This window comes from Portunus trituberculatus, chromosome 7 (genome assembly GCF_017591435.1).
Source record: "Portunus trituberculatus isolate SZX2019 chromosome 7, ASM1759143v1, whole genome shotgun sequence".
Lineage (NCBI taxonomy): Eukaryota > Metazoa > Arthropoda > Malacostraca > Decapoda > Portunidae > Portunus > Portunus trituberculatus.
In genome coordinates this window covers 822,023-840,615 of record NC_059261.1, presented here as the reverse complement: position 1 = coordinate 840,615, position 18,593 = coordinate 822,023, and the positions used below count along the sequence as shown (strand labels likewise).

The following is an 18,593-nucleotide window of genomic DNA, read 5'->3' as shown; positions in this document are numbered from 1 at the left end:
ACATAAGATGAGACACCATTTTATTTCAGTTATTGCCCCAAGCTCCACTTATTTATTGAACATCATTGGATGCAGAGACTTTTTGTGGCTGTACAACACACAGTAAGACGGGAAGTGTCAGTGTGTACTTCCATTGTGGCGCCCAGAAAGTGAGTCGATTTGGACGTGCATGCCTGCCTGGTGACCTGATTCCCTCCTTCCCCAGGGAAAAAAATACAAAGCTAGTTTGCAAACTTTTTCTTTTCTTTCTTTTACTCCTTGACAGGCAAGAGGAATTACTAACTACTTAATGAGGACGATTTTGACAGCTTGTGGATAAAAATAAAAAACTCAAGACGCTTAGCACCATAAACCCAACATAACCTATCGCAAAAACCAGTAACAATAGAGGGCAGCACGATATCCGCCATCATAGCAGATACAATGTTATACTACTGGTAAAACGTTCGTGGTCATATTCCAGTCTGGAGGTTTCGTAGCTGATATTGTCTGCTTAAGGTATTGCAGACCACCTCCTCTACTCTACATCCTTTCCGTCATATGGGCACCAGGGCCCATGTTCTAAAAACCATCATAGCTAATGATGTCCACCATAGTGCGACAAAATGGCACATTTTAGACATGTCTACCTGTGGCTGGGTATGTGACATCTTCCATAAGTGCTAAGACAAGGTTCACCTGTTATAACGCCGCTTCTGACCGTCAGAGCTATGGTCAACATGATGACAGCCTGACTGTATATACCATAACATGATCCCAAACTGCTTTTACTATACATTCAACAATAAATATCAGTAATGATGAGTAAATAATGTCCTTCCTTCATGCAACTAACTATGAAGTATTATAATAAATAACTGCCAGGAGTGGTATGTGTCAGGCTGTCAGCCAAAATATTCTATTATATCATGAATACACTGTCTAACTATCCCAAAAATAGTAATATGATGTCAAAATAATCTAAATCCAAGGAAATTATGTCAAGAACCTCTTTCATTCTCTATATTTAAAGTTGACAAATTGTGAGTGTGCGTTGTAGCAGCTAATAATGAGAGAGGTACAGCCAGAGATTTCTGACAGTTGGAAGGCAAAAGGCCACACATTCTGTGAGATCTGATGAGAAATATGTACGGCCACAAACACTATGCTGAACGTATCCAAGAACTCCACAGCATAATCTAGATGAGGTCTAAAGAGAATCAAATACAGCATTTATTTTTAACACTCCAGAAAATTCATCCTGATACACAAATTGTTTTATTTTTGACCTCTGTGCATTATTTTCTTAGAGAGAGATCACACTAACTATAACTCCTAAGTCTCTTTTGCATCCTGAACCTACCTGAGCTTCATTGTTTATTGTGTACCTACTGTGTGGGGTTTCTTCTACCTATGCTAAATACTTTGCATTTATTGATACTAAACTACATTTGCCATCTCTTTATCTATTTGTTCATCCTATACAAATCTCCCTTCATGAGAATAGTATCAAAATCTGAGCTGATTTATGTATTTATTTTCATGTCACTCACAAATTTACTAGTATCATTATTAATCCCAATATCCAAGTCATAAATATACATGCTAAAAACAATAATGGCCCTAAATCTGATCCCCATGGCACTGCATCACACCATTTCATTCACACTCCACCAAACACCCTCTTACTTACTGCAATATACTGCCACAATAACACCACACCTCTTTCACATCACACCACACCACCACCTCCTCACTACACCACACAACAGCAACACAGCATAACAGCAGGCCCTTACATTCCTTGCAGCTGCAGCACACAGCGGTACACCACGCCAGTTCCGATGAGACCAAAGTCGTGAAGGGAGATCATGTGTAGAACAAAGTTGCGGTACAGATTCTTGCGCAGCAGTTCTGCTCCATGGGTCTCCAGGAACATGCTGCACGCCAGAGGGATTTGACTGTCGCCCACAAAACTGAGGGAGAACAAACAGATGTTACTTGGAAACTGTCACAGGAACACAAAGGAAGCTGTAACAAACCACTAGCAAAGTTAAGGACATACATGAACATTACTTGTAAATTGTCACAGAAACACATGGGATGCTACAATACAAGCCATCCCCCCCAAAAAAAAACCAAGGACACAGCTATTACTTGAAAACTGTAACAAGAACAAATGTCTATGCCAATCTGCCCACATACATACATGGAGTGTGTGCCTACCAAGGCTGTCTTCCATAAGAAGGTGGGTACCCCAAAACAAGGAACACAACTTTCACATTCACAGTTCTTCACACCACACTCTTACTCCCCATCGATGTAATGGAGAAAAGGAAGCACTCCAGCACTCACTTTACAGGGATCAGTCTCACAGCTTACACAATTTTTTCCATCAATCATATCCTTTTCATAAATTTAGTGTTTTTTTTTTTATTCTTTCTGCTAGGTAGTTTTTTTCCTTGTTAACTTATTTCAAATGTGAAGAAAGCCACTCAAAAGATAAAAACAAGAGAAAAAATGCTAATTTGCCATTCCATATACACAGGCAGAAATGATCACAACAGAGATCCATCCCCATCGTCCAGTGTAACTATTTACTTCCATTTCTTCCCATTTTACATGTTTGCAGTTTAGATTCCCAAAAGCATAACTTTTTGTTCTTTCTTAACATATTGTCCAAGCACTTATGCACTTCATTTTGCATTTCTTTGTGTACATCAAGCCACCATGTATTAATCTTAGGTGGTACATATGTTACTATGATCCTCCTCCTTTCCATCCAACTGGTTTTAATTATTATACAGTGGTACCTTGAGACACGAGCTGCCCGAGATACAAGTTTTTTGAGATGCGAGCTACGATTTAATCAATCTTTTAATTTTGAGAAATGAGCAAAATTTTGAGGTACGAGCCATGCTTGGGGATTTTGACACTATAGTTGGCGGCTCAGTGCATCACTCCAGCCTCAACTGAGCTAGTATTTAAGTGTTTCCTGTGGATCTCATGCACTGTCATTATTCTTTCATTTTCACACTACAGGTAACTCTCGATTTACGTGACAGATGTGTTCCAAGAGGCATCGCGTATATCAAAATTCACGTAAAACAAACTTGTAATTCTCATAAGAAACAAAAGATAATAGGGGGATGCGGGATGTGGTCCAAAAATATTCGTACAAAATACTCTATTTATTTGGCTAAATTAACATGTTTTTATTATTTACCATTCTAAATACTAGAAGTATATTTAAAGTAAAGGGAGAAGCAAGAAATAATAAGAGAAAGCAAAAAGTAATAAGAGAAAACAGCAAAATAAAGAATACGTCAACACAACACTCACCGCGTCACTGCCTTCACCACTCACACCACAGTCACTCACCATCTTCCTCTGAGCTTTTCCACTTTATCAAAAATCCACTTATCAAAAATAATCCCACATGCAGAAGAAGATGAAGGATGTTTTGGGGCCATCTTGGTGAATTATATGCAGATTGAAGAGATTCCGTCTGTACTCAGTGCTGGCAGACTACACATGAGGCACCAGAAGAACGGAGCTCCCACCTAACGGCCAGCTGTGGAACTCTCTGGCGCGGTTTGAAATTGTGTCTAGCGCTCAGTTTGAAAATGCAGTTGGGCTAAATCACATATAAGCAAACCGATCGCGCAAATTAAATTAATTATGATATTTTTTTGGTCGAATTATAACAAAAACGCGTAAATCAAACACACGTAAATCGAGTTACCTGTATTAACTGACCTTTTTTATTGTCTGAAGTGCAGTTTTAATTTATGTGTAATGTTTACATGTGAATGGTGCCAGCATCATTTCCTACCTCCCTCCTCCTCCTCTACCTCTTCCACCAAATGTTTATCATGGAGGGGGGAAAAATGTAAACAAACCTCTATGCCAGCTATGGTAGTGTGGCCTCTATTCCCTCTACTTGCTCTCTCGCTCGCTCGCTCTCTCTCTCTCTCTCTCTATCTCTTCAAACCTCACCTCACTTCTTTAATGAGTAATGTTTACAGAATTATCATTGAGCTCTTCTGTGAATATTACAGCAGCTACTCTTCTGTGGGTGGCTATATTTGTACACTCCAGCCGATCAACAGTCCCAAGTGAGAATTTGGAATGTGGTAGGGTAAAGTCCCGTGGAATGCACCCTCCGAGATAAATATACAGGCAACCCCCGCTTAATGAAGGGGTTACGTTCCTAAAAAACCCTTCGTTAAGCGAATTTTCATTAAGCGAACCAATTATTACGAGTTTAACCCCTAACTTGAGCTTCCATTGAGAGTAAACAAAGCAAAAGTGCATCATAGTAAAGTAAAAGGCTTAATTAATGAAAGTAAAAATGATGAAGTTAACATTTAAGCAATTTAATTTAAGACTAAGTCATTATAATGTACAGTAAAACCTCAGCTCACGACCATAATTCGTTCCTAAATCCTGTTCGTCACCCGATTTGTTCGTCCCCTGAATCAATTTTTCCCATAAGAATGTATTGAAATACCATTAATCCGTTCCAGACCAAAAAAAATCAGTTTTGTCCATAAAACCCATTCAAAATAGACCTTTAATGTATGCATGACATGAACGAAATAATTATAAAAAGCCTAAATTGTTTTACTTACCTAAATGCTATCAAAATGATAATAAAATTAATAAAAAAGAAAAGGTTATTTACTTGAGAGACTGGACGTTGATGGCATGATGGAATGGAGGAGAGGAGGATGGGGAGGAAGACAGACAAGATCCGAGAAGACAGTCATGAGAGAGGACTTTGGATGTGCGCAGCGTGCCAGAGCTACACAACAGCTGTGTAGTGTCACAAGTCAGTGCCGCTATGTGGGGCCCCGTTATAGCAGAGAGGATAGCACCGAGGAAGCTACAGTAGAGCGCGCTGGCAACATCACCATGCCCAGGAAAAACAGGAGAAAATCGTGGTGGCACGGAGATTATGTTATGTAATATTTTTCTTATGTTCTTGTTTCTATTTTCTTTTGTGCTTATGTTTTGTTTTGTTGTTGTGTGATAGCCGGGTTGGCTATCACACAAACGGATCCAGTGAGCCGTTTAACCGCGTTCTTCCCCCGAAATATCGTTCGTCCCCTGGGTCGATATATTGACAAATTTTTTGGTCGTCTCCCGAATTGTTCGTCCTTAGAGACGTTCGTCAAGCGAGGTTTTACTGTACACTAATGTATGTATGTAAGTAACATTATAATGTTGATGATCTTAAATTTATGAAGGGAGGGAGAGTGGAGTGGGAAATATGCTAGCTGGCAACCTGTGAAATGTAAACAAAGTGCGCATCATTGTACCGCATACAAAACTTACGTACCACATTTCCACAAGGCTTTCCATTTTATCCATTGTAGAGTCACGAGTTAAGGTGGTTCTTTTTAGCTTGCAGGGAAGATACGGTCTCACCAGCCTTCTTAATAGAGTCTGCTGACTTGAAAATGGTAAACAGTAGATGGAATCAAGCCATGGTGGGAAGCAATGCTATTAGTTTTCTTGCTCCAGCTTCACTTTGAGAGTACGAGACTTCCTGGTTTTCTTAGGAATGCTAGGCAACATTGCAGGGCATTTTGGTGCCATGTAGAGCAAGGGAAGACGAGCTGCTGCTGACGCTGTTATTGTTTTGAACTAGGGGAGAGTGGTGCGCGTTTTGTCTACGAGAGGCGCTGGTGTATTCAAAAGCCTTGCGTGATACGGCGGGGCTTTCAAACTTGGAAAAAATTACCTGGATAAAATTTTGTTAAAGCGAGTTTGGTGTTCGTTAAACGAGCAGATGGTAGTAAAAGGAAACCTTCGTTGTAGCAAAATTTCGTTGTGTGAACCTTCATTAAGCGGGGATTGCCTGTACTTTATAAGAGTAGATTATCTATTTATATTATCTTTTGTTATCTTTCATTGTTTCTGTGCTATAATTATTATTCATAAATACCTTTTCTTACCTGAAAACATAAAAAAAAAAAAAGGTTGCTCTTTTTGGAGAGGCTGGAACGGATTAATGGCATCTCAATGGGAAAAGTTGTTTTGAGATACAAGCTTCATCATAGAACGAATTAAACTCGTATCTCAAGGTACCACTGTATTTAAAACCTCCGCCATATTGTACTTCTTCCACATGTACATCCTCTCGAGCCATTACCAATACTCCTCCTCCTGCTTCTCCTCTTTTGTCTCTCCTCCAAACATTTTATCCCTGCTCTTTAAAATTTCCTTGGATCTCTTCACTTAACTTAGTCTCTGTTATACATACCACATGTTTTTCCTTTTTTCCAGTAGCTACATAGTCTCTCACTTCCAGCATTCCTGATATAAATCCATCTCTGTATGCATAACTCTTTGTAGCTTCCTCTTCCTTCAACCTCATATCAAGCAATCTCCAGTAAAACTTCTCTCTCTCTGTTCTCTTCTCCTTTTTTTCTTAGCTTCATTTCTCAGTTCTCTCTCCTTTCCCCTTTCTTCCTGGTTCACATCCCTGTTTATCCAAATGTTATATTCTGCATTCAATTCCCAACCAGTTTTCCTGTCCTTGCTAGTATTTCTTCAACACTACTTGGCATCTCATTTTAACTTTTTAGTTCCCTCACTATATTGTCAAGGTCCAGATACTTCCTCAGTTTCTTTCTTTAGACACTGTTCCTCATCCTGAACCAATGAAATGATCTTCACCATTTCTTTCTCCTCCTTTTCCCTCACAAATTTCACTGGGTTTTCTTCTCTTGTAGTTCAAATATAACCATAGATTTCTTTTTATCTATATCAGCTGCGCAACTTCATCTTCTTTCATTTACTTAATCAAAAAGCATTATCTAAGGGCAAATTCTTTTATTTGGTTCAAACGAAAATTTTTGCATGCATGTAAAGGATGAAGGCCCAAGGATTTTCTTTTACTCTGTATGGTGCTGTGCTATGGTCACTGAGTGTAAAGAAACACATCAGAAAGCAGGAGAGGATACAGAGAGCACCTACTAAGATAATTCCAGCCTTAAATAAGGAGACACATGAGAACAGACTAGAAAATTTAAACCTGACTGTAGAACAAAGGGAGAGAGGGGACTTAATAGCAATACATAGACTAATGGAAGGACTGGAAAAGCTAAACACCAACTGAATTATGACATGGGATACAAGATACACTAGAGAACACAGAAGGAAATTGAAAAGAAAGCTGTAGACAAGACATCAAAGAGAACAGCTTTCCACCAAAAGTATTTGATGGAACTGTCTAAACAAGGATGTGGCAAGAGCAAAAATATTCATAACTTCAAGGCCAAGTTAGACCACAATAGACAGAGCCGAGAGAGTATGAGGATGTCCCGCGTCACACAACAATAGCAGTTTAGTTTTTGGAAGAACGTTCTGACATTGGCCGAGTAAGGGAATTCCCCAAGAGGTGTGTTATGTCTCAACAGGACCAATTATCGTCTTCACACCTCAGTGGAAAGGACATCTCCCTTCCTGTCTCTCTCTCTCTCTCTCACTCTCTCAGTATTGTGTGATTTTTGGTAATTCAGCATTCATTTGATAATTTTTTTGTTTATGCTTAAACTTATTTCTTTTTCTTTTTACAGAGGTTTCCCTTGGTTTGGAGGATGCAATAATAGGACTGACTTTTCCTCTAAGAAATACTTATTCACACTGTAAACAAGTTCCTTCTCTCGGCTGTGAAGGACACCAGCGTGCTTGTGGGTTGCTTCCATCATGAGTGAGGGTGACGGCCAGCGAAGGAATGACCCCTGAGAAACTGACCACTCCTCTCTCTAACCTGAGTGACTTCACCCCACTGATAAGCATCCCCAGCAGCTCTTGGCCTATATGACAACTCTCCAAAGCTATGTATCAAATGTTGTCATATTTATGTAACACACACACTATTCATCTTAAAACCCCAGCCATTCCCAGCACTGCATGGTTCAGTAGGCTAAATCATCCGTACCTAATACTGGAATGTCAATAAAAAAGTAAAATGAGCTGATGTACTAAAGAAAAACTACATGATATGACAGAGTGGCTAAATGTACTCAGCCAACACCTAAATGTTCTTCTGAGAATTCTTTTTGTTTATGTAAAAGAGAGAGAACTGCCAAGGGCAAAAAAAAAAAAAAAATAAAATAAAATAAAATAAAATAAAATAAATAAATAAATAAAATAAATAAATAAATAAAAAAAAAAAAAAAAAACTATTTTAGAAAAAAAAAAGGCCCACTAAAATTGTCGTCTCCATGAAAGATTAGAAAGAGTTAGTCAAAAGAGTGGGACAAATGTCTTGACACCTCCGCTTAAAAGACGTTAAGTCATGGGAAGATACAGAAGCACGCAGGGAGTTCCAGAGTTTACCAGTGACAGGTATGAATGATTGAGAGTACTGGTTACCTCTTGTATTAGAGGGTTGGACAGAAAAGGGATGAGAATGAAACGAGCATTTGACTTGTCCTAGCCATTAGATACAATATGGCTCATGTGATGTGGCATTGTTCAAACAGCTAACAGCAATCAAGAGGCAAGGTGTACCTCAGCATTCATTAGCAATGTGTGTGTGTGTATTTACTTAGTTGTAGTTTTACAGGGCCTGGGCTTTATGCTCGTGTGGCCCTGTCTCCATATCTACACTTATCCAATCTTACTTTAAAAGTATGCACACTCGTTGCAGACACTACTTCTTCATTCAAACTGTTCCACGTCTCAACACATCTTTGCGGGAAACTATACTTTTTTAACATCTCTCAGACATCTTCCTTTTCTCAGCTTTTTACTATGCGATCTTATGCTTCGGATGTCATATTCTTCTCTCAGGATCAGTTTCTCATTATCCACTTGGTCCATTCCGTTGATCAATTTATAAACTTGTATGAGATCCCCTCTCTCCCTTCTCTGCTCCAATGTTGGAAGATCCAAAGCCTTTAGTCTCTCCTCATATGTCATTCCTTCAAATTCTGGAACCATTCTTGTAGCCATTTTTTGTAGTCTCTCCAACTTCCTTATGTGTTTCTTTTTATGAGGGGTCCACACTACTCCTGCATATTCCAATCTGGGTCTTATTATAGTACTTATCAATTTCTTCATCATTTCTTTGTCCATGTAGTGAAATGCTACTCCAATATTCCTTAGCAAATTATATGTCTCTCTGAAAATTCTATCAATATGGCTTACCGGTTGACTTTTCTTCCATCGTCACTCGTAAGTCCTTTTCCTTTTTTACTTTCTCCAGTTCTACTCCATCTCCCGTAACTATGACTCTCTTAAGGTATCCTAGGCCTACTGCAGCCAGCAGTACCTAGGTAAAAGTACCTTAAGGCAGAGGTTCCCAAACTTTACCATGCTAAGGACCCCCCAGATATTTAAGTCCCATCCGAGGACCCCCAGCCAATCAGAAGTTACTATTACCATACCAAGGTACCCATTATATGATTACAATGCAGTAAATTTACTATTTGCATATTCCTACACGAAGAAAGTCTTAAAATAAACATTTGAAATATTTTCAAAAAAGTCTGACGACACATGGCGCAATCGCTGAATTTTAAGTGCTTAAGTGTTTTGTTTAAGTGTTAGTGAGAAGAAGAAAAACAAAAGGGAAGTTATTTGTGATCAATTCAAGTAGTGAGTCATTTTTTATATAATTAATTCCATACTTAAGATTACTTAAAGATAATAATACTACTTATAATTTCCTTTCTAGACTTAAATCATTCCTACATATTTGAGCATTACACTACGTCGTAATAAATTCAAATTAACCCTTAAACCTCGGGACTTTAAGACTTTTCACTCGCTAACTCGGGAGGTTTGGCGAAACACACAAAATAGCTTGTATTCACATACTGATTATACTAGGAAATTCAATAAAGAGTGAGTACAAATGATATTATGTCCACAACCGACTCTTCCTCTTTGCAATGCAAAAAACCAGAAGCATCTAGATGCTATGGTTACCAAAATATCACAGGTTGAATGAGGTGCTATCATCGGTGTGCGTGGCGATCGGCTGCGCCGGCACCTGGCTAAAGTGAAAGAAAACGGGTACCTTCTATCCTCTCTCCTAAGGTTGGCGGGAGAAGTAGCGGACCCCCTAGGACCTTCTCAGGGACCCCCAGGGGTCCGGGGACCCCAGTTTGGGAACCACTGCCTTAAGGCATAGTTACTGGGGTTACTTGTGGTTCCCGCTGGTAATGAGAGCAGCTCAGCTAAATACAGTCCCAGAGTGTCGGGGCCAAGGGCTTTGGCTAATTATCCACTGTCCTTACCGTATGGCACTCGTACAGCAATGGGGTATGCCTAGGCACTTACCGTTAACAGCTTCACTGATCCGGTGTCTCCCGGCATGCTGTGGTCCATTATCCTTGTATGTCGGGGGCCGTTGGCTGATTTGCTGGTGGTCCGGATGCAACCCACTACTTCCGGCTTTCAGTAGTCGGTATTGGCGCTACCGGGATGACGGCCCATGGTGTGTTGGGTATGGATATGCCTACCCAAATACATGCCATGGGTGCATGGCCTTAAGATTAAGAGGGTACACGGGTGGTGGAGGTCCCAATCCCCCCCATTGAGTTGTGCTCCCGCTGGTGATTGTTGCCCTACCAGCGGAGAGAACTCCCTGAGGTACTTAGCAGGGAGCATTATCCTTGCGAATACTAGTAGATCATAGCGGTGGGCCCTAATGTTGGATAGCCAGGCCGGAGTTGGCGTCCCCATCTCCGAATCCTTGAGTGTCAAATCTCCTCGTGGTAGGCCTGTCCCGGTCGTGCCCCCTTAAATGGGGGTGTCTGTGAGAGAGTAGCGTACTGCTCCCCCACCGTCCTCTTCGGAGGTTGGTTATTCCAGTGGTTCTTTTCTTTTGCGAGGGAAAAACGGCTGGAGTAACTAATTATGACTCTCTTAATGAGAGAGAGAGAGAGAGAGAGAGAGAGAGAGAGAGAGAGAGAGAGAGAGAGAGAGAGAGAGAGAGAGAGAGAGAATGTTGTAACTTCACTACATTACCAACATAAGAAAAATAATAAATAAAACAAATAAACATATAAGATAAAATGTTCTGATGTGTTTCTACGTTGACATTCCCCACTCCTCCTTCTCCTTCTCCTTCCCATGGGTCGTCTTTCACTCTTTCCCATTTCCATGACATGGCTTTTGTTCACATTGAATTCCATTTCCCACTTTTTACTCCATTCCCAGATCTTATTTAGGTCTTCTTGCAGTATTTCACAATCTTCTTTTTGCTTTATAACTCTGCAGAGTTTCGTATCATCTGCAAACAGATTTATGTAGCTGTTCACTCCTTCTGGCATGTCATTAATATAAATGAGGAAAAGCATTGGTGCCCCTGTGGCACCAATGGGACCATAGAATGGTCCCATTCTATGGATTTCTTCTACTTCCTCTTCTAAGTTCTGTCTATCCTCGTCATTCAGATGTTTTAGTAGGTCTTTTACTGATTTCATTTCGTCTTTTTCCCTTCTTGGTCTATATTTAACATTTTTTTCTTTCAGTCCAAAAATAATTACTTTTCTTTTTTTCCACAATTTCTCTTACTAAATTTTCTTTTTTCTTGAGACTCCTATCATTTTGCTTGTCATATTTTTATCTCTTTCTTTTAACTGTTCTTGAAATACTTCTTGAAATGATTCCTTGTCTTTCTTATCTTGGATTCTCCATGCTTGTACTTCTTTTTTAATCACGTCTTGTACTCTTTCTTCTTTTTTGTTAACTAGACTTTTAGCTTCTCTTTTTCTTTCTCGGCTTTACCGAGTCCTTCTTCCATCAATTTCTTATAGTTCGCTATTTGGACTTTTAATTCTTCATTTTCGGTTCTTAGCCTAGTTTCGTTTTCTTCCACTCTATTTATCCTTTCTTTCAATTTCTGGAGCTCTTTATCCTGTTCTTCATTCTCTTTCATTCCCATACTCTCCTTTATCAATTTATCTAATTTACGTTCGATAGTCAAGACTCTATCAAATAGTGAAGTTTGTGCCGTATCAAAGCCTTCAAATTCTCTTTCTCCCTCACCAACATTGTCATCATCAGCTTTCATTCTTTCCCTTGTCACATACCTGCATTTAGATGGAATCTCTTTCTCACTCATTATTATTTAACACTGTATTTATGAAAGAAAAGAAAATAAAAAATAAATAAATAAAAAAATTAGTCCACACTTTTTGCCCAGGCCACTGCAAACCCAAACAAGGTAGTGAAGATCAGCTGATTCTCGGGAGCGACGGTATTGCGTGCTTCCTCTACCGCGTCTCGTGTGTGTATTTACCTAGTTGTATTTACCTAGTTGTAGTTTTACAGGGCCTGGGCTTTATGCTCGTGTGGCCCCGTCTCCATATCTGCACTTATCCAATCTTACTTTAAAAGTGTGCACACTTGTTGCAGACACTACTTCTTCATCTAAACTGTTCCACGTCTCAATACATCTCTGCGGGAAACTATATTTTTAATATCTCTCAGACATCTTCCCTTTCTCAGCTTTTTACTATGCGATCTTGTGCTTGGATGTCATATTCTTCTCTCAAGATCAGTTTCTCATTATCCACTTGGTCCATTCCGTTGATCAATTTATAGACTTGTATCAGGTCTCCTCTCTCCTTCTTTGTTCCAAGGTTGGTAGATCCATAGCCTTTAGTCTCTCCTCATATGTCATCCCTTCAAGTTCTGGGACCATTCTTGTAGCCATTTTTGTAGCCTCTCCAATTTTCTTATGTGTTTCTTTTATGAGGGGTCCACACTACTCCTGCATATTCCAATCTAGGTCTTATTATAGTATTTATCAATTTCTTCATCATTTCTTTGTCCATGTAGTGAAATGCTACTCCAATATTCCTCAGCAAATTATATGTTTCTCTAAAAATTCTATCAATATGGCTTACTGGTTGATTGTTTTCTTCCATCGTCACTCCTAAGTCCTTTTCCTTTTTTACTTTCTCCAGTTCTACACCATCTCCCATCTTATAGATTCCCACAGGTCGTCTTTCACTCTTTCCCATTTCCATGACATGGCTTTTGTTCACATTGAATTCCATTTCCCACTTCTTACTCCATTCCCAGATCTTATTTAGGTCTTCTTGCAGTATTTCACAATCCTCCTTTTGCTTTATAACTCTGCACAGTTTTGTATCATCCATAAACAAATTTATGTAGCTGTTCACTCCTTCTGGCATGTCATTAATATAAATGAGGAAAAGTATTGGTGCCAATACTGACCCCTGTGGCACTCCGCTTTCTACTGCTCTCCACTTGGACTTCATATCTTTAACTACCGTCCTTATTTCTCTCCCCCTCAAATAATTTTCTATCCATCTCAATGTGCTTCCTTTTAAGCCACCCTTCTCCTCTAACTTCCACAGTAATCTTGCGTGTGGCACTTTGTCAAACGCCTTTTTTAAATCCAAATAGATGCAGTCAACCCATCTCTCTCTCTCTTGTACTCTATCAACTATTCTAGAATAGAAACTCAATAAATTAGTTACACAAGACTGTCCTTTTCTAAAACCAAATTGGCTATTTGATATTAATTTGTTGTCTTCAAGGAACTCGATCCATTGTTTCTTTATTATTCTTTCACACATCTTGCATATTACACTAGTTAGTGATACCGGTCTGTAATTTAAAGGTTCTTCTTTCCTTCCACTCTTATATATGGGAACCACCTCAGCTCTTTTCCATTCTACTGGCACTGTTCCATTTTCTATTGAGCATTTTATGATGTATATAGGACTTGCTAGTTCTTCCCTACATTCTTTCAGTATTCTGCCTGAGACTTCATCCGGTCCCATTGCCTTCTCTTCATCCAGTTCCTTCATTAACTCTTTTATTTCAAGCTTGGTTACTTTAATCTCTTTCATATAGATTGTCTCTCTATTACCCTGTGGCCTCTCAAATTTGGATTCTTTAGTAAAGACCTGGAATTTTTATTTAATAGTTCTGCCATACTTTTGGGTCTTCCACCATCCCGTTCTCTCCTTTTAACCTTTCTATTGTTTCTTTTTGCCTAATTTTTCCATTTATGAATCTATAGAACAATTTTGGTTGCTCCTTACATTTTTCGACAATATCTTTTCAAGTTCTTTTCCTCTTCCTTCCTCACCTTAACATATTCATTTCTCACTGCCTTGAAGTTTTCCTTGTTTGTTGGATTCCTATTTCTCCTCCACCTTTTCCATGCTCCATCTCTTTTCTCCTTTGCCCTAGCACACCTTGCATTAAACCAATCTTTCTTTCCTTCTTCTTTTGGTCTATATTTTGGGACATATTCCTGACTCCTGTTTTGTATATTTCCAAAAATAAGTTATATTTGTCTTGCATTGTCTCTGAGTTTTCCATCTCCTCCCAGTCTACGTTTTAAAATAGTTCTTGAGATTCTCAATATCAGCCTTTCTGTAATTTAATCGGTCTCCTTTGTATGAATCGTCTCTATCTTCCTTTCCTTCTTCTATATCTATTTCTAATATTGCATGGTCACTCTTTCCCAATGGGCACTTATATCTTATATCGTCATTCATTTGTATACCCCTTGTAAAAACTAGGTCCAATCTCGCCGGCTCGTCGTTTCCTCTGAATCTTGTGCACTCCTTTACTCTCTGGTCCATCATATTGTCTATCATTAGGTTTAAGAATCTTTCTCCCCAGGCTTCTTCCCCCATACCACTTTCATAATTTTCTCAGTCCACTTCTTTACAGTTGAAATCTCCTACTAATATCACTTTTCTCCTTTCTTTAATGATTCTCATTAGACTCCTTATTGTGTGTGTGTGTGTAATTCACTGTTTGATCTGCTGCAGTCTCTGACGAGACAGCCAGACGTTACCCTACGGAACGAGCTCAGAGCTCATTATTTCGATCTTGGGATAGGTCTGAGACCAGGCACACACCACACAGGGACAACAAGGTCACAACTCCTCGATTTACATCCTTCCTACTCACTGCTAGGTGAACATGAGCTACGTGAAAGGAGACACACCCAAATATCTCCACCGGCCAATCGAACCCGGTCCTCTGGCTTGTAGCCAGCGCTAACCACTGAGCTACCTGTGTGTGTGTGTGTGTGTGTGTGTGTGTGTGTGTGTGTGTGTGTGTGTGTGTGTGTGTGTGTGTGTGTGTATTTACCTAGTTGTATTTACCTAGTTGTAGTTTTACAGGGCCTGGGCTTTATGCTCGTGTGGCCCCATCTCCATATCTACACTTATCCAATCTTCCTTTAAAAGTGTGCACACTCGTTGCAGACACTACTTCTTCATCTAAACTGTTCCACGTCTCAATACATCTCTGCGAAACTATATTTTTAATATCTCTCAGACATCTTCCCTTTCTCAGCTTTTTACTATGCGATCTTGTGCTTGGATGTCATATTCTTCTCTCAGGATCAGTTTCTCATTATCCACTTGGTCCATTCCGTTGATCAATTTATAGACTTGTATCAGGTCTCCTCTCTCCCTTCTTTGTTCCAAGGTTGGTAGATCCATAGCCTTTAGTCTCTCCTCATATGTCATCCCTTCAAGTTCTGGGACCATTCTTGTAGCCATTTTTTGTAGCCTCTCCAATTTCCTTATGTGTTTCTTTTTATGAGGGGTCCACACTACTCCTGCATATTCCAATCTGGGTCTTATTATAGTGTTTATCAATTTCTTCATAATTTCTTTGTCCATGTAGTGAAATGCTGCTCCAATATTCCTCAGCAAATTATATGTTTCTCTAAAAATTCTATCAATATGGCTTACTGGTTGTGTGTGTGTGTGTGTATTTACCTAGTTGTATTTACCTAGTTGTAGTTTTACAGGGCCTGGGCTTTATGCTCATGTGGTCCCGTCTCCATATCTACACTTATCCAATTTTTCTTTAAAACTATGTACACTCTTTGCTGATACCACTTCCTCACTCAAACTGTTCCAAGTCTCAACACATCTTTGCGGGAAACTTAATTTTTTAACATCTCTCAGACATCGTCCCTTCCTTAGTTTCTTACTATGCGATCTTGTGCTTCTAAAGTCATATTCTTCTCTCAGGATCAGTTTCTCATTATCCACTTCATCCATTCCGTTAATCAATTTATAAACTTGTATCAGATCCCCCCTCTCTCTTCTCTGCTCCAAGGCTGGTAGATCCATTGCCTTTAGTCTCTCCTCATATGCCATCCCTTTAAATTCTGGAACCATTCTTGTAGCCATTTTTGTAGTCTCTCTAATTTTCTTATGTGTTTTTTTTATGGGGAGTGTGTGTGTGTGTGTGTGTGTGTGTGTGTGTGTGTGTGTGTGTGTGTGTGTGTGTGTGTGTGTGTGTGTGTGTGTGTGTGTGTGTGTGTGTGTGTGTGTGTGTGTGTGTGTGTGTGTAATTTACCATGGTAAAATTGTAGTTACCACATCTTTGCTATGACCAGGAGAGAGAGAGAGAGAGAGAGAGAGAGAGAGAGAGAGAGAGAGAGAGAGAGAGAGAGAGAGAGAGAGAGAGAGTAATCAACAAGAGCAATCCTCCACAAAAAACACAAAAAGAGGAGAAAAGAGGCTGGAACTCACTTGTACTTCATGACGTGTAGGTTCCACATCTTCATCACTTCTTTCTCTCCTTCATTCACATCCGAGAACTCGTCAATCATCATCTGTGTCTTCTGCCGCACCCACTCCGAGTCGTGCTCCCCCTCGCTGTCCTCATCCAGCTCATGGGGCTGAATGGGCAGGCAGGTCATGGTGTGGTGGTACAGCCTGCACAGGGAAGAAAGGCCACTCAGTGCTCTAGTGTCCCAAGGGATGTAACAAAGGGTTAAGGGAGGCAGTGACATAGTGGATAAGGTGCTGAGTGTGGGATCAGGCAGAGATCCGTGTATAGGTTTGAATCCCACCATGTACCGTCTTGAAACTAAGTAATTTGTTGAGTGGTTTAAAGTTAGCTACATGTCACCATGATACCCAGGTCCTACATGGTTACACCAAACATACACTTTGGTGGTGATATGAGCCCTAATATGGTTACCACTATAAATAAAATTGCCTGCGACACTAATGGGTGGAAGCTTAACAGTACTCCCAATACTCTTCAAGCTACCTACAGGTGCTATAGGCCACAAAAAAAAGTGTTAAACATCCTCCACATATTTGCTTGTTCAGAGAATCCTCAGTTAGTGGTTAAGTCTCTGACAGTGCTTGTCCTTGTACATTTCCCATTGCTAAGTTTTATTTCATTACTGACTGAGTTATTTCTTATAAATTGCATGTCCTCCATATGTTTTTTTTTCTTTCCTTCTCACAGGTACATTAGTCATAATACGTCCTAGGTATTGGACTTCACAGTATTAGCATAAGTGAGTGACATTCTGTAGGTGTTTACTTGGGCTGGTTCCAACCTATGCCAAAAATTATTTACTATGTGTTGTACAAATAGAGTTCTGTTGTAAAATGAAGACACCATATAGCCAATGGTGTAAAAAAAAAATGCTAGGGTCTATAAAGTATCTGATCTAGGGAGGCAGTGGTGTAGTGGATAAGGTGGTGAGCGTGGGATCGGGCACACGTCCACACGTAGGTTCGAATCCCACCAAATACCACCTTGATAATTTGCCATTCTGTAAAGTGGTTTAAAGTTAGCTACATGTCACCATGATACCCAGGTTCTAGGTGGTTACATCAAAGATGCACATGGGTGGTGATATGGGCCCTAATATGGGTATCACTATAAATAAAATTGCTGCACCACTAATGGGTGAAAGCTTAACAGCACTTCCCATACTCTTCAAGTAAACCTACAGGTGCTATAGGGCATAACATAAAAAAGGATAAATAAGTTCTTCGCATGGGATACAAAATACAGTGAGAGTGACATAAGCAAAATTCCAAGAGTAAGACAAGAAATAATGAGCTGAAGCTTAAAAGAATAAAAAAAAAAAATAAATAAATAAATAAATAAATAAACAGATAAAAAATAAATAAATAAAACAAAAAGATACTGCAAGAAATTATGTCTCAAATAAAGTGGTAGATGAGTGAAAAGGACTCAGTAATGAAGCTGTTAGTGATGAATCATTTAAGAGCTTTTACAAGATTAGACAAATTTACTTAAGAAGCTTTACAAGAAGAAAGACAAATTTACTTAAGCTTTAAAAGAAGAAAGACAAACCTGTTTATGACTAGTGAGATAAGACACCAGAACACTTCATAGAGCAGAGCCGTCCCACATCACACCTTCACCACCACTCTTCCACAGAGGACATTTTGTTTCTCCTCTGACTGACTGTCTTCAGCCTCTCTTCAAGGCAATGTTGCATCTCCTGTTTTCTTCTACCACCATTTTCATGCTTACTGTTCTCCTGATCTTGCTAATTACATGCTTCTCTTCCTACTGTGTCCTCCTACTGTGTCCTTCTCTTACCCCTCATCTGCCCTCCTCCTTAAACCACTATTTGCAGACTTTTATCTCTTTCACTGGTACACTGTGAGACTTCCTGCCTGTTTCTGCATTTCTTCCTGTTCTATGGCATAAATTGTTTCAAGTGGGAGATCTCAAGACACTTCACTAATTTTTGCTAGATCCTAAGGGCTATTTCTTTAGAGATTGGCACCTGAGTGAGCCCTCTTGTTTTTTCTTTTTTTATATATTTTGTTGGCCATTGACTGTGC

The 18,593-nt window shown here is 39.5% G+C and overlaps 1 protein-coding gene across 6 annotated transcripts in view; it reads right to left on the bottom strand.

Annotated features, from left to right (window-relative positions):
* Positions 1–18,593, bottom strand: part of LOC123518959 (polycomb protein suz12-A-like) — a 57,717-nt gene that overhangs the window by 22,517 nt on the left and 16,607 nt on the right. For all 6 annotated transcript variants that reach the window (XM_045280040.1, XM_045280074.1, XM_045280068.1 and 3 more), the window contains 2 exons: positions 16,500–16,685; positions 1,779–1,955 (listed from right to left, as the gene is read on the bottom strand). In XM_045280040.1, the coding sequence (XP_045135975.1) occupies positions 1,779–1,955; positions 16,500–16,685 (363 nt within the window). The remainder of the gene's footprint in view (positions 1–1,778; positions 1,956–16,499; positions 16,686–18,593) is intronic.